The sequence below is a fragment of the Aphis gossypii genome, chromosome 1 (assembly GCF_020184175.1).
Source record: "Aphis gossypii isolate Hap1 chromosome 1, ASM2018417v2, whole genome shotgun sequence".
Lineage (NCBI taxonomy): Eukaryota > Metazoa > Arthropoda > Insecta > Hemiptera > Aphididae > Aphis > Aphis gossypii.
The window spans coordinates 40,083,177-40,098,991 of NC_065530.1; the positions used below are offsets into that span (position 1 = coordinate 40,083,177).

Consider the following 15,815-nt stretch of genomic DNA (forward strand, 5'->3'; position numbering starts at 1 on the left):
AAATTTATCAATATTATTCGAACAAAAATAATGGTCAAACAACTATAGTGACTGTGACTATAAGCAGATACGTATTTAGGAGAAGGCGGTGATCATTCTAGCCTCTAGGCGAAACATATTGTACATTTGTACCTACATATTATTTGTGTTTATAATTAAAATAAATTATTAAAATTATATATTAAATATAATATAGCCCATAGGTAATAACACTAACAACTAATAATATATTAATAAAGGTATTTAGGTAGGTATATAATTATTACAAGGTAGTCCTCATTATAAAATAAATATTAATTTGTATTGTTTGTTAATTTTTTTACCTAACACGTATAAAATCGTTATCGAAAAAATATGTATTTATGTTTTAAAAATGATGGGAAAAAAATAATCCTGAGGCGCGAAAACTGAATAAGTAGGTAGGTATTATTACGACTCTGTGAGTTTGACTATTATATTGTGTAAGTAGCCTGCAAGTATGTACAATCACTACAATGTATACGAACAGTGCGAATACAACAGTCAACAAATAATGTGCAATAGTACTTACCTAACGCCTACATCATAAGTTATAACTATTTTAAATCGATCGAAATTGTTATGGTTGTCTTATACTCTTAAAGGTAGTTTAAAATTCCTCTCCAGTACCTAGTCCACGGTCTGTAGTTAATTTCGAGAGAATAAATCTATTTTGTTGCCATCAACCACATTCGTTTTAAAAATGAATACCTATTTTTTTTGCGCGCGCAGCCAATACCATCGTTGTCTTGCAAAGTTGCAACATACAAGTATTATAACATTTTGTTATTGCGACAAGGTGCCAAGGTGCTCAGATTATGCCTCATTGCTTCTCTGTGCATAGGTATATATCCATCGTCCACAGGCGATAAACTATAGATGCAATTTGTTATTACATCGTATCGTTCGATTATTATTATTTATTTAGTATTTTTAACCCGTTTTTTATGGATCAAAAACGTTTTTATAGTCCGAGCAGATTTAATAATATTGTACGATCGCGAATTACCGTACTCTTATTCCAGGACGGCGTGGCGTGCGATAATTTCGGTCGTGGCGCTAGGACAAGCTGCTGCCTCCACGTTACCCCCACCCGGCGGTTCGCAGACCCGCCGACGCTTTCACATTACGGATGCAACGTTTCGTTGCGCGCGCGTCACCACCACAAGATAATAATATAAGTAATAATAACACGACCACCTAAATAATAATAATAATAATTGTTTCCCGTGATAAATCGTTTGTCGTTATCAGGGTCAAGCCGCAGTGTCCGTAGTAGTTGTTCGCGTGAGCTGCGCGTTGTCCGTGTTATTGTTTCCGAGCATTAGCACCGTCGTCGTTTTTAATTTTAATTTTAATTTTAATATATTAATTATTATTACATAATATCTGTATTGCATTATTGCATTTGGATCGCAACAAACGTATCAGTTCGGTCGCGTGCCACATAACATAATAATATATCCGTTGATTATACGTATTGAATATTGTCTATCGAGTCAGCAAGACGTACCTTCTACCTACACGATGACACCGAACGAAGTCTGTAAGTCTCGAACAATTATTATTGTACTATTTTTATTCGTTGTTTCGCCGTCCAGTGAATACCTAATGTACGCCGTACTCTGTAGTAGTAGGTGGTGTTGCGGCCCCCGCAACTGTGGCTATTATTATGGTCCTCTGTATTTTTGGCGCTTGACATATGTTTCACCGGATTCGTTTCCGTCTTGTCGCCGAGTGTTTAAATTACATGTTTATATTAATCGCAATTGTAATAAAATATGTATAACGTACACCGTTTTCGTCAAACGTCATATTTTGTCGTCGTCCGCAGTAAATGATTCACATAAACGGTGAAAGTAGTGCGGACTGCGGACGCATGACACTTATGTACATATCGCTTTCTACGCGGCAAACGTTTTAATAATAATATTATTATTCTAATTTGCTCTGACTTTGGTCCTGGACATTCGACGACCAAAAATAAATAGTCCGAAAAAACGTTTTTTGGCTTACCCGAGATCTTAGTTTTACTTTTCGCGATCTATTTTAACTACGATAATTTATCATAACACGCTTTTATAGCACACGTTTTATTTTTAGAATTTTGACTTTGTGTGTTTGCTCACACAGCCAACTCTCTGACCAGATGTACGGGATAATATAAACAGATCTTAGCATATGTATGTATATTTTTATGCTTACAAAGAAGAAATCATGTTTTTATTTATTTCCTGTTTATTTCATTTGCTCATTTTGTTTTTGAATTGATACTGAAACGGGTATCTATTTTTTAAATTCATTATAGGTAGGTATGTTTATTTTATTTTTCGAACAATGTTATCTCATTTATGTGGCTTTGATATTTGAATTCATTCTAGTTTTTTGTTTTCTAAAATATTGAAACTTTTAAAACTGGTTTGTGTAATATATGTAGTTCCCTATAATACAATGACTTATATTTAAGTGATACCACTGATACCTACTATGCATTATTATAATTTATTAAATAAATAAATAGCATCATCTAAATGTTTATTTGGATCTAAATTATTTATTTATAACTACTTATAATAATAAATAATTCATTGTATCTACCTATAGTCTATACTCTAGTCAGTCTAGTCTATACATATATATTATATTTGATAAACTGTCAAATTCTGAGTTAAACTTAAGGTAATATCAATTCTTTTTTTACTCATAAAATCCTGTGACTGGGCATTTTTAGAACATATTTTTAATTTCATCAAATATTACTTTTACCTACTAGTTCTACTTATGGAAATTACCTATATAAAATTATTGTGCTATTGTGCATTACTCATACTGTGTATTATAATACTTTTTTCAATGCTAATATTTTCTGTTTTGATAATATTAGTAGTTAAATAAATGATTATGTATATATATGCACATGCACATTTTAAATAAATAATAATAATAGATTTTAAATTGTTGGGTTTAGGTTTATACAAAATAATCAAATAGTATTTTGTAATGAACACGTTATCGGATTCTGATGTCATTGACAAATCTCTCCATGTTCCTGAAACTACCCAAATGGCTAATGATAATGAGTTGATACTATCGCCAAAAAAACATCTGGTTTGCTTTGCTACTGTCAAAGGAGATTGTTTAGTGACAAAAAACGGTGCATCGTATGCTGGGATTAAGGAGTGTCTACTCAGTGAACGAATGGTTGATAAAGACGAACCAACTGAAACTCAAATTATAGACTCTGCAGTCCCCGACCCTGATACTGATAGTGGAATGGAATCTTCAGCATCTAGCTGGGATAGATCAGTTAATGAAGTAAAAGAACATGCATTTGCAAGGCTTGAGGAAGAATTAAAAAAAGCCAATGAAACATTAAAACTTAGAGATGAAGAAGTATCACGTTTAAGTAGAATACGTGCTGATGTTGAATCAGAATTAGAAGAATTGACTGCTAGTCTATTTCAAGTTAGTAACTTAAATACAGTATTAGGTAATTAAATAATTATTTTGTTACACTTATTGTAGGAAGCTCATAATATGGTAAAAGAAGCAAATTTACGCCAGGCAGCTGCAACAAGAGCATTAAAAGAATCTTCAATGAAAGTTGATGTTTTATCTGCAGAAGTGGCAGCATTAAAAACTCTAGTACTAACTTCTACACCAAGTCATCCTAATTTATCAAGAGAAGACAGTATCTCGATGCCAGGTAATAATTATTTATTATAGATAATATTATTTAATATTTTTACAGTCACAAAAACTACAGAAATAATTTTAAAAAATGTATAGACAACTTGTAGTACTATATATGTATAAAATAATAATAAATTACCATAAATTAATAAATATGATACATAATTTACAATTATTTGCACAATTGTTAATTTATTGTTTACATCAATAAATAGATATTGTATAGATACGATCATGGATTAAGTGCAATAATTAATTTACTTGTCATATTTTTACCAAGACAATATTTTAAATTTAATTTTTGTAATTCTTTTTCTTAAAAATAAATACGTTTACTGTATCATTTGGTGGATCGGGTATGTTCTTAATCCAAGGGTGCCCATTATCATCTGTATATTCGCTAAAATGTTTTTTTACTACACATTCCATTCCTAGATTTTTCGCTATTTTTGCACTGAAGTAATTAGTACAGTCCATGCAAATAACTGAGATATCATCATTGAGCAAAGCTGCTTCAAATGATTGTTTTGCCACCACTGTTGACAATCCAAGATTTCGGTATTGTTGTGCTGTTGCTAAGGTTTTAATCTCCCACATTGTGTCTACGTTTAACATTTTGAATAGACATGGCTCACTCTGAATTGATGACCAGAATCTTAAAGCACTATATAAATCTATGTTGCTTTTATTGTATAGATCTAAAAAAAGTTTAAACGAAATAAACATTTATTTTTATGTAAAAATATCATATTAACTAATTAAAATTCACTAACCAGCATGAATTTTTTGTTTCAATGCATTATCAGGTTTTGTTATACTATTTATGGCAAGAGATGCCACAGCTTTATTATTTTTATCAATGGCTACTAATGTGAAGTCGCCTTTTTTATATTCATAAAAGCTTTTATCTAATTTTTCAACATCTATTTTCTGAGCTTTAAAAACTGGTTCATCTAAATAAAAATCCTTCATTGTTGATTTTATATTTGGTATGTGTTCTTCTCTTGCACAAATAATTTCTATGTTCTCTGAATATTTATTCATTTTCTAAAGAAACATGTAAAATAGACATTGTAATTTAAGAAATGATGTATCTAATTTACATTAAGCTTTTACATTGTAACAAGTTGGCAATAAACAAATATTTCGTAAATACATGGGTGAAAGTTGAAGTATTTGTTTTTTAATAAACATCATATCTAATGAGTGTTATTTTATTAGATATATATTTCCTTTTTTATAAGTAGTTCATTACAAATTTATGTTTTCAAACATAAAATATCAATTATGTTTAACTGTTTATTATTATTATGTCATATCCAATAATAATATTATAGTAACATTATTTTAAGCCAATCTATAAAAGCTAATATTTAATTTTATTATTTTTAAGGAGGACTAAGTGGAGTTGGACTATTTTATCGTAAACATAAGAGATCTCCTTCGCACAATAACCTAAAGTACGGCCGAGAAAATTCTCCTCCGGATTCACCGCTAAAGCAAAAGTCTAACCAAGCAGTAACAGACCCAGAAACTTTAGATATATCTAATAGTGCTGAGGTAAATATAAATGTTATGTTATGTTTTTTTATCGGTTTTATGGAATTATAATTTTAATTATGATATTTCAAGATTGATCCAAATGTGCATCGTGAATTTGTGCATTGGATGAAATCTCCTACTTTAGATAAATCTGATGCCTTCATAAGTAGAATATACAGAGAAGATATCGATCAATGTCTAGAATTTAATAATTCAACGTTGGCAATGGATGTTAGAAATGCAATAGAATCTGGGAATCTTTTTATTGAGTCTATGGACAAGTCAAAATCTCATTTTCCAAAGTAAGAAAAAAAATTACCTTAATTTTTTCTAATTAATGTAGTTGAAAGTTGTATTTTTTTATATATATATCTAAATGTATTAACTGGAAATTAGTCTTATAAACTACTAATATATATATTTATTACTATAGTGGATACATCTTAGTTATTTCAATAATTGAATGATGGCATACAGGTGTGATATTTATTTAGAATTTGGTCTTTCAAAAGTGATTTTAAGAAATAATTCTATAAGTAATTAGTGATAAAAATTAATAAACTTTTCCACTATACCCACTATAAAAATATAATACATATAATTAAAATGATATTGTTTACCTATTTAGAATAATATTAATATTTATTTTTTTTATAATTTTAGAAAATGTGCTCTAATGGAATTGCCATTGCTATGTCTCTATAGAATGAATTTAGGTGGATCAGATAGCGAATGCTATTGTATATCACAAATTTGTCGAAATAGAGTGAGTTTTGTTTTTATACCATTTTAATTTCTCATTAATTTCTTTACCTTTGATACTAATTGTTCTGATTTATGATAAATAACTAGTAACTGAAATTATGTTTTTAGATTACTGCTGTATGTGATTTCCTCAACTATCTCAGATACATTCAAAGAGGCTTGGTCAAAAGTTTAGGTTTGTAGTACAGTAATATAATTTATATCTTAACATTTTACAGCATACAATGAAAAAATACTTCCATTGTTAAAAATTATCATTAACAATTAGTTAGGTAATAGTTGTAAATAGTACTTTTGTTTTTTTTTATTTATAATAATATGAACAAAAATAACTAATTTCAGTTAGAATTTTTATCAATTTTTATAATCCTGTATTCTAAATATATTATATTGATAATTTCAAAATAATATTTAAAATTTTTGGATTTAAATTAAATTTAAAATTTTTATGTTTTAGTTTTGCCTTAAAACAAATTACTGTAATTGGTAATTTATTGGTAATGTAAATGTCGTCTGTGCATTCTGAATAAAAAATTATTATTAAAATGCTATAATTAATTAATAATTTTCATAAAGTACATTTTGTACGTAGTAAATAAAAATAAATATAAATATAATAATATTGTATTATTGCCAAAATGGATTATGAAATTTAATGCAATCTATGTGAACATCATTTAACAAAATAATAAAAATGTTCAAATAAAATAATTTATAGGTTTACATCTCGAACACTAGTAACAATGGAACATAATAAGATCCAAACAAGCATTCATATATAACTATAACATAAGTAATAATTATTATTAACTCCATGTATGGATTAAAAATTATTAACTATATTTTCACGTAGAAATATTATAGGCAAACCAAAAACTGTAGACTTAATAATATATTTTAATATACAATGTATGTATTTAATTATAAAATGTACAATGTTTTAGAATATTAAATTTTCCAATTGTGTATAGTAATTTGAACTCACAATATTGTTACTACACAAGTTCATTGAATTTTATTATTGACACTTGATATTTTTTAGTTAAAAGCTGAACACACGTAAAATATAAATGTGTGTGATGTATTGCTTAGAATTGCTCAAACATATTTTAGATTCGGAAAATAGTAGAAATTACATTGTTTTAAATTAGTGATAAAAAATTTAACATTACCATAAATTTTTACCTTTTTTAAATTAAAATATCTGTTAATAGATCTAATATAGTGCAATCTGTAATAATTTCTTCAACTTGGCTCCGAATCTGAAATTAAACAAAAAACAAAAACAAATTTTGTTAAAATGTTTGTTATTACTAAAAAATATATCAGGGTAGCATATTTTGTTGTGAATCTATGTATTGTATCACACAGTCATGATAGTGAACAAGCTTTTCACATTTCTCATTTTGTAACCAAATTTAAATTAAGTGACATAGGTACTAAAATTTTAAAATAAATGTTTTATGTACTAAACAGTAAATATACATACTCTACTTTGATTTTATTTTAATGAAAGTTATTATTAGTATAAATGTATTGTTACTTCAATAAGTTAAACAATTTTAGCTATTAAACAATTAAAATTGTTTAAAGGCTTATGTAGATATTAGATAATGATATAGAACCTATTTATATCTTACTAATTAATTTTGTTATATTTTTATGTTCATCTAATATTTTGTTCAGTTTGGTTGTAAAATTAGAAATGAGGAGAGCAGCTTAAAAGCTTGTTTGATTTTGACAGATATAACACGATATATTACGCTAACATTCACTTAAGTAATTAAATAATTGTTAATGTACATTTACATGATACCACATAATTTAATTTTCATGAGATGAGCACCAATAGCTTGATTAAATTAAATTTCAAATCATTGCGAAAGCTTGTTTAATAATAAGTAATTAGGTACTATGCTGATAAAGTATACATTTTTAACCTATTTATTAATATTTTTTTTTTCTAGAAAACGATATGTACTGGGAAATCGTAAGACTGCGAAAACAAATGATGTTGGCTAAGTTGGGTCTAGCTTTGACGTCATAGTATTTTTAATATAAGCAATTAAAAAAAAAAAAAATGTGCTGGTTTAAAAAAAAAAACCAAAGTATGTAATATTATAGGAACGTTGTTGAATCAGTCGAACTATAAAATAATACAAATGTAACGTGTAATTTTTGTGATCATATCTTGTGATTTTTTTTAGATTTTATTGGATAGTAAGTATATGCATGTATTTAGTATAATTTAAATCTGATGGTACTGTGGATTGGAAGTGTAAGACCCCTTATAGTACACCTATAAATCTTATAATGAAATATCTAAAACAACAATAACTGCCGGTTAAATGTTAAGATATTTTATAGCCTCTCTGACCACAACCCCACCTATCTACTTAGTTTTTATATTTTTATTTATCTCTGTGCAACTATAAATTTTAATTATTGATAAGTGATAAAAAAATTATACCTTTACCATAATTTTACTTAGATAGATACACGCGATTGTCTTGCCAATTGATGTGAATGTGATTTAATATTATAATATATAAGGCAGTTAATATATTTTGTATTACCTACTGAACAAATAGTTTATAATTGTTTACGAAAGATCTGAAATGGTGAGATATATATTTTATATTTTTGTTTTTTTTTTTATATATATATATATTTTTTTATGTATTAATTTGTATACTTCAATAGTATATTGATATAATTTGAGTGTAAAACATCATAATTATGCAATATATTTCAAATAATAAATACTAATAATAAAAACATTTTAATGCAATAAATCGAATTATTAAAATATTAAAATATTCTTGTTGTAATTTATATATTTTAACGTAATTTATTTTCGACTGACAAAATGACACATAATATTAACCTAATACCATTATTTTTTGATTTTTCATTAAATCAATAATAAATATACATTTGATGACTGAAGTGAATAAAGGTGACTTGGTACAACTATTTCTAATTATTATTAACCATTTTCTTCAATATCTCTAACTGTATTCTCACAGAGTGCTCTTATAAATTTCAAATAACAAGTAACCATTAACTTAAGGGGAGGGGGGGTTGAACTCTGAATAGTGAATTTATTAATATATTCTCTTTATTATATGACTGCGTGTTTTACAATGTTTTATATCTGTGGAACTTTTTTTATGCCTACTTTAACCTGCATCCTTTGTATAAGGATTATTTTCAGAATTAACCTAAACTTTTTAACATAACAGGTAGGTACAGGACTTTCAAATTTTAATTTTAACGAGATGAGTGAAATTGCTTTTATTATAACGTGTTTACTTAATATTAAGCTTTATTGATGAAAGTGAATTTTCATATAATGATTTTAGTTTCGACATCAAGTCTATTACACAATAATTGGGCTATTTCGTGTTTGTCATTAGGTACATAATAATATGATACTTATGATAAGTGTTTCATACATATAGCCATATAGGTACCTACAAAAGTTGTTGTAAATAATTAAAGTACCAACACGATATTTATTGTACAAACACTACTATATAATTAACTACTATTCAAGTATGCACGACATACATACTAGCCACTACTAATATCCAATTGTTTTTTCAAAGTAATTTTCTTGAATGCTTTATTAAAAAAAAACACTTACTAAAGAAACGAAATACCTACTATGTATAATATAATATGATATATTGATATGATATGCCTACATAATACCACTACCACTTTATCATTTGAAAAAATCATCTTTGCCGTGACACTGTAAGGGATAATTTAATATCTATAAATAGTAAATAAAGACTCCATCTTTTAATTTTTAATTCGTAAATTTTGGAACATTTAGAACAAATCCAGAAGTAAGGAGTAGCACATAGGCAATAATTATGGATTTAATGAAATAGCTTGTTGCTTGTATTGTGTGTATCGCGTGTAAAAAGACTTAATTAATGATTTAATGTAAACTAATAATATGTGCTTAATCTTACCACTGTTTGTAAAATCTAAGTTCGATTCTATAATCAATGCTCTTACTAAGTGATCGCCCAATTATTAGAAATCTTAAATTGTTAATTAATTATTAAGTGTTTAAGTAGGTACTGACTTTCAACTATTCCGGTACCAGAAAAAATGTCAAAAACTGATTTATCGTAATAAAAAAAAAACATTGAATTTACATTCAACTATATTTCGGCCATTTTTGGCTACTATATAATATAATTTATATAGTCTATTGTCTATTTTATTTAAACTATGACGCCTTCCATATTATACTCAATAATCACCAGTCATTCGTTACCCATACTCGTAATACAATTAAATTATCATTTAATTACTGTATAGACGTATAACGTATAATTTATTTATTATCTGACTAGAATAATAGGTCTCTATTGAAATAAAACTATAAGTGACCTTTAACATATTATAATTTAATTTGAAACTATGCGCATTCAAATACACAAAACATGAACTATACTTCAGTTATTTACAGAATTAGATTTTAATACATATGTATGTATAGGGAATATCTCAGGGTAGGTATCTAAGTATTCTTAGATAGATTCTGATATTTTATAAAGGAAAAACTAAAAAAAAAAAAAAAATGATAAAATTGGGAATATTTATGTGACAACAATATTAATTAACGAAAATAAAATCAATTTAGATTTTTTTTCGTAACTCAAAAATTAATCAACCATAGACTTAAAATTATTGTCATTAAATTTTTATATTATCATTTTCGATACATAGCAATTTACACTTTAGTATAATACAACGCAATTATCAAAACACCTTCTTGGACTACCTACTCATTTTAAGCTATTTCTTCACAAAAATTTATCTATATTAATTTACGGTACCATATCATCAGTATCTGACTATTAATTTAGAAGTTATATACAATGTTTTTGCTTAAAATTATATTAACCTTGTGAAGTAGTGAATATTGAAGAACAATAATATAACTTTAAATTTTAGTTACCTACTTTAACAAACCAATATCTATAGAAATTGTATGTCAATGTATACTAGTGTTTCCTCACAGAATCCTTTTTCCGTATACATTATTCAATGATTTATTACTGAGACACATAATTCAAATTTAACACATCTATTTAACTAGACCCGTCTACCTAATCAAAAGAATTTAATCTCGTAACCTATAATTAGTAATGTATATACACAATATCATGACAAGCGTGTTCTCTGGTTTATTTTTTTTATTGAAAAAATTGATTATTAAATAAATGAATTAAAATTAATAAACGAATCCAATGTATAAATTTATTATTATTGCGTTAAAGTATAAAACTAAATATTATGTACCATACCTATATAATTGGTTTTTATCCGATTGCAATATGATGATTCGATGATAATTTTTGAGTTAACAATATAGGTACCTAGGTACTGTGTTTTTGTATTAAATGTATATTATATAGAACATTAATTAATAGTAAATTGATTATAACTTATAAGCATTACTATCAGAGCATTCCAAAGCCTATCGACTTGATAGTTGATTTCAGTAGTAGTACCTACTACTTACTAGAAAAATTGGTTTCGTTCGCTTAGTTCAAAAGTTAGTCGTTAGGATCGCGGCGTATGCGTTACCAGTTTTTCGGCCGAGTTGGTCATCAATTTTATTAAATTTATCTTATCTGTGCGTTCACTGTTTGCTGTTTTTACTTGTGTGCTACGCTTTTGGCGGGAATCTCATATACCGGTCCAGTCAGAATATCAAACTATTGAATTTATTTTTTAATAAAAAAATCTCATGTGTTATTATATAAATTCCCCTCCGGCCCTCCCTCCCAAAAAACATTTTGTAAATAATAATCCTCGTGTAAAAGAACTTCGTTAAGTAATAAGAAATTCGGAAAATGTGTGAAATCAAAAAGAGGTTTAAGTAACTTCACGCACAAAGCCATTATGAAAAAAATAACTATTACTTATTAGAATATAAATTATGAAATCACCTTTTTATAATTTGCTTGTACTTTATGAAGTTTGCTTATTAGTACAAATAATTTATTTTAGATTCATTATACCTACTTTAGTAGAATATATCTAAATAGTAGGTAATACTTTAAATATGTAGAGGATGTAAATATTCATGTCGATTTGAAAACACGCCTTGTCGGTTTGTATAAAACATAGTTATACCTAGTCGTTCTAATCAAAAATAAATAGTAATAATACCAGCAAAGGTTTATTAAAGTATTTGTGTTAAATAAACATAGTTCTGAGTTCACAGTTTATTATTATAAATAATACTTTTACAGGTACTAATGGATAAATACAATAATAACTTAGCTCCGTATTGATAACACAACTTTTTAAACTTGTGACTAAGCTCTGTTTTTCACGACGCTGATGGAATGCATGATAAAGTTAACTATATTATATTATTAATTATTAAATTTTTATCGTGACGGTGTGACGGATATTCACATTTCAAAGATATATATAATACAACATATTTGTGAGGAATGAGCTATATCACTCATTTTTATTGAAATTCCGGTTATAGTAAACCATATTTTTATATTTATTGAATGAAAAATGGTGGGGACAAAATTATTTTAGTACCTGTTGAAGTTTAAAAGTGGGATGTATATTCAATATTGTATATCTATTTAGTAGTATGTTACGTGTTACGTAAAGGGTATGGTAAAAAATAAATCCGCGTCATAGAAACTTGAGTCCGATGTCGCAATGGTTCAACAGATTCCGACAGCATATTTTGCATAATATTGTCCATCACCAATCGTGTTATGGCCTATTATCCAGGATCACAAATGAGACGAATGAATCATGAATGTATGATTAAAATAGTAAACGTGGTAGTGATATGCCGCTAGTAGAAATTGAAATCCAGTCATCGCCTCCATCAGTGATCACTATTGTTTATGTATCACACGATTCTATCTTAACTAATGACAAATATGTTGAAATTATTAATTTAAAGTTTTTATAAAGTACACTATAATAATACCTAAGAACTTTAGAACACTTATATCTGTCGGTTCATCTATAAGTATGCTGTAAAAACTATCACTAATGGTTTCTTTCAAACATCGTGCGAAATAAGGTCCAATAACATTTGAAATAATTGCAGTACATTTAAATCTATGTAATCGCGTGTACAATGCAGCGTCAGACTTTTTAAAATATTTTTTGCATAACTCACCAAGATGGTCACATGATAAAATTGAACAGTGAGCAGCAATAAATAAACTTATCGTTCACTTCACAGCAGCCGTTTTGAATAAATTTATTTTTCGATATGAAGAAATTGACCTCGACGTTGAAAAAGCATTTGAAGCTTCAATATGATTTTTTTGTTTTAATGTGTAGCCGTAGATCATATTTTCTAGCTTTTATATCATACTTGTAGAACTTACAACGTGTTTTTGTTATATCATCCAACTTTACAATTCAATCCTTAAAAAGTTTCTCATTCAACCATTCATCTCAACATTTTTGAAGATATTATGGTGCCATTTTGATACTTAAACAATGCAATATTTTATTTCACTAAATTAATTTAATATGAAAAATGCTTATTTATACCGTGAATAACACACTGTTAACAAAAAGGCACCTTCTCTGTAAATTAATACAGTAGGTATTTGATTAGAAAACTCGATGCAGTGTTTATAGTTTAAATAACAAACAGTCTTAACATGTTATAAGTATTGTGTAATATTTTCGATGTTGGTATCAAATATCAATACGATTAATTGTTTATTTAATCAGGTAAATCATTTAATTAAAATGTATATTAATACTAATTGGAATGTTAATTGTACATCATGTATTTATATGCATCACTGGAATTTTTTTACCATATGGATTTTTTATGTTTTGGACTTTTTTACCTCGGACTTTTTATGTTTCTGACTTATTTATTCACTTTTTTTATTTCAGACTTTTTAATATTCTACCAAATAATTTGTAGGTATACGATGTAGACCGTGGTTGAAAATTAAAACACGACAGGTTTTATACCGCGGTTGAGCGGATGGTTGCCGTTTATATTATATATACCTACGGTAATTGTGTTCTGGTATAAATGTTTAACCACGATATTTTTTGTTGCTCAGTTTTGGAAAATTTTTTTTCGTATGTACTCCATCGTGTAGTCGCCGTGTCGTCCGATTCTCAATAAAACTGTTTTCGCGTTATTGCCGAGTGTGTTTACAGTGGTGCGTGCGATGAAATTCTTACCAAACGAATTGCAATATAATATACTCATAAGTCATAACCCACGTCGTGTTTACGAGCCTCATCAATTCATCCGGTTCCAAGAAAAACATCGACTGTTTTTCGATGATTACTTGTCTAGTGCGATGCTGCCAAGGTAAGATTAGTCACATAGTACCTATTATGAAAATACTATATATATATATACACCGTCTACACTTCGGTTCAATGAAAAAATAAACTGTAGGTTTATATTATATTATACGGCTGTTGTTCAGAATATTTATTGTAGTTATTTACATTTTTATGATAGACTTATAAAGATATATTAAAATACTGGCATAGTTATTACTTGCCCAATCGCCTATTGCGTATCATAATTCATAATAAAATATACCTATAAAAATTCATTATCATAATGTAACTGAATTAATAATTATTTTTCACAAATTATCGTTGCGAAATTGCTTCGTAAAACACAATTTAAACAATAGGTATTCAAATAAATTAAGATATTTGAATAATTATGATTTATGATAATATAACATGGAAAGTAAAAAATACCAATTATTAACTATTATTTAGGTTATATATAAAATAAACATTTCAGAATACTTATTGTGTCTTAATATATAATCCGGAACGATCGGTCTTTGTCACTGGTATTTTTTTTTAAGAATTAACAATCTCTAAAATTAAAAACAAGTAAATTTGGTGATTATAATAAGAAAAAAAATGGATGATGTGATATTGATACATAATTAATAATTTATTATATACTATATACAATATTTATTAAGGTGTAGGTAAATATTACAAAATAAATCAATACAATAGTAATGTAATATATTGCATAAACATAAATTAGCTACCAAATTAAATAATTATATAAAATAAATATAATATATTTAATATTATGATGCTGGTGTAACATATTGGTCGTATTCTTTTAAAATTGTTAATTTTTTATGATATATAATATAAAAGTACATATATATATATATGTATTTCCAGAATTTAAACTGTTGATACATTTTATTTATTTTTAAAGAGTGAAGTAGTGTCTATAATATAGTACAAAATATAAGTACTAAACTACTAAAGTTAATATTATTTGTTACTGTATTTTGTGATTATTGTAGGGTACATAGGTTATAGGAAATTAATGTGATATAATAATATGGATATAATATTATGGCTTTACTCGATTGTGAAAGTGTACTAATAAATTGTTATAACATTAGGTACATATCATTTTCGATGATTTTATTTCTGAATATATATTTAATATGTAATGTATATATATACATACGTAAATCTGCGAGGGGACGGTTCGATTGTGGTTAAACTAGATAATATGATGAGCGTATTGTTTTCTTTTCTTGTATAGTTTGGTAGTGTGTATTTAAAAATTTTTTACTCGTCAATTTATGTTTCTGCTATTACTGCAGCGTCACCATCGAGCGATTTCTCCACCCACACCTCTAGACATCTCTCATATCTCATTTACTCATTGTACGTATTGTATTTATTTCTGTAAAGATTGTAAATTATTATATTCTAAATAAAAATAAAAAGTTTTTGCC

The 15,815-nt window shown here is 26.9% G+C and overlaps 2 protein-coding genes across 5 annotated transcripts; one reads left to right on the forward strand and one right to left on the reverse strand.

Annotated features, from left to right (window-relative positions):
- The first annotated feature begins 1,184 nt into the window (after positions 1–1,184).
- LOC114125333 (guanine nucleotide exchange factor for Rab-3A-like) lies at positions 1,185–8,126 on the forward strand. Of its 2 annotated transcripts, none has more exons than XM_027988937.2 (8): positions 1,185–1,564; positions 2,987–3,483; positions 3,544–3,724; positions 5,105–5,271; positions 5,344–5,555; positions 5,917–6,019; positions 6,127–6,193; positions 7,986–8,126. In XM_027988937.2, exons 2-8 carry the CDS (start codon positions 3,019–3,021, stop codon positions 8,063–8,065), a joined length of 1,275 nt encoding a protein of 424 aa, XP_027844738.1. In that variant the 5' UTR covers positions 1,185–1,564; positions 2,987–3,018; the 3' UTR covers positions 8,066–8,126. The 2 variants fall into 2 exon arrangements, with proteins under 2 accessions (XP_027844738.1, XP_050054459.1); XM_050198502.1 differs by lacking the exon at positions 1,185–1,564 and adding an exon at positions 1,665–2,201.
- Positions 3,951–11,554, reverse strand: LOC114125334 (uncharacterized). 3 transcript variants are annotated; one of them, XM_027988939.2, is made up of 4 exons: positions 11,352–11,554; positions 7,204–7,280; positions 4,485–4,758; positions 3,951–4,409 (listed from the first exon to the last, which is right to left on the reverse strand). In XM_027988939.2, exons 3-4 carry the CDS (start codon positions 4,753–4,755, stop codon positions 4,006–4,008), a joined length of 675 nt encoding a protein of 224 aa, XP_027844740.2. In that variant the 5' UTR covers positions 4,756–4,758; positions 7,204–7,280; positions 11,352–11,554; the 3' UTR covers positions 3,951–4,005. The 3 variants fall into 3 exon arrangements, with proteins under 3 accessions (XP_027844740.2, XP_027844739.2, XP_050054460.1); XM_027988938.2 differs by lacking the exon at positions 11,352–11,554 and having other exon boundaries at positions 7,204–7,409; XM_050198503.1 differs by lacking the exons at positions 7,204–7,280; positions 11,352–11,554 and adding an exon at positions 4,828–5,009.
- Positions 11,555–15,815: the final 4,261 nt, after the last annotated feature.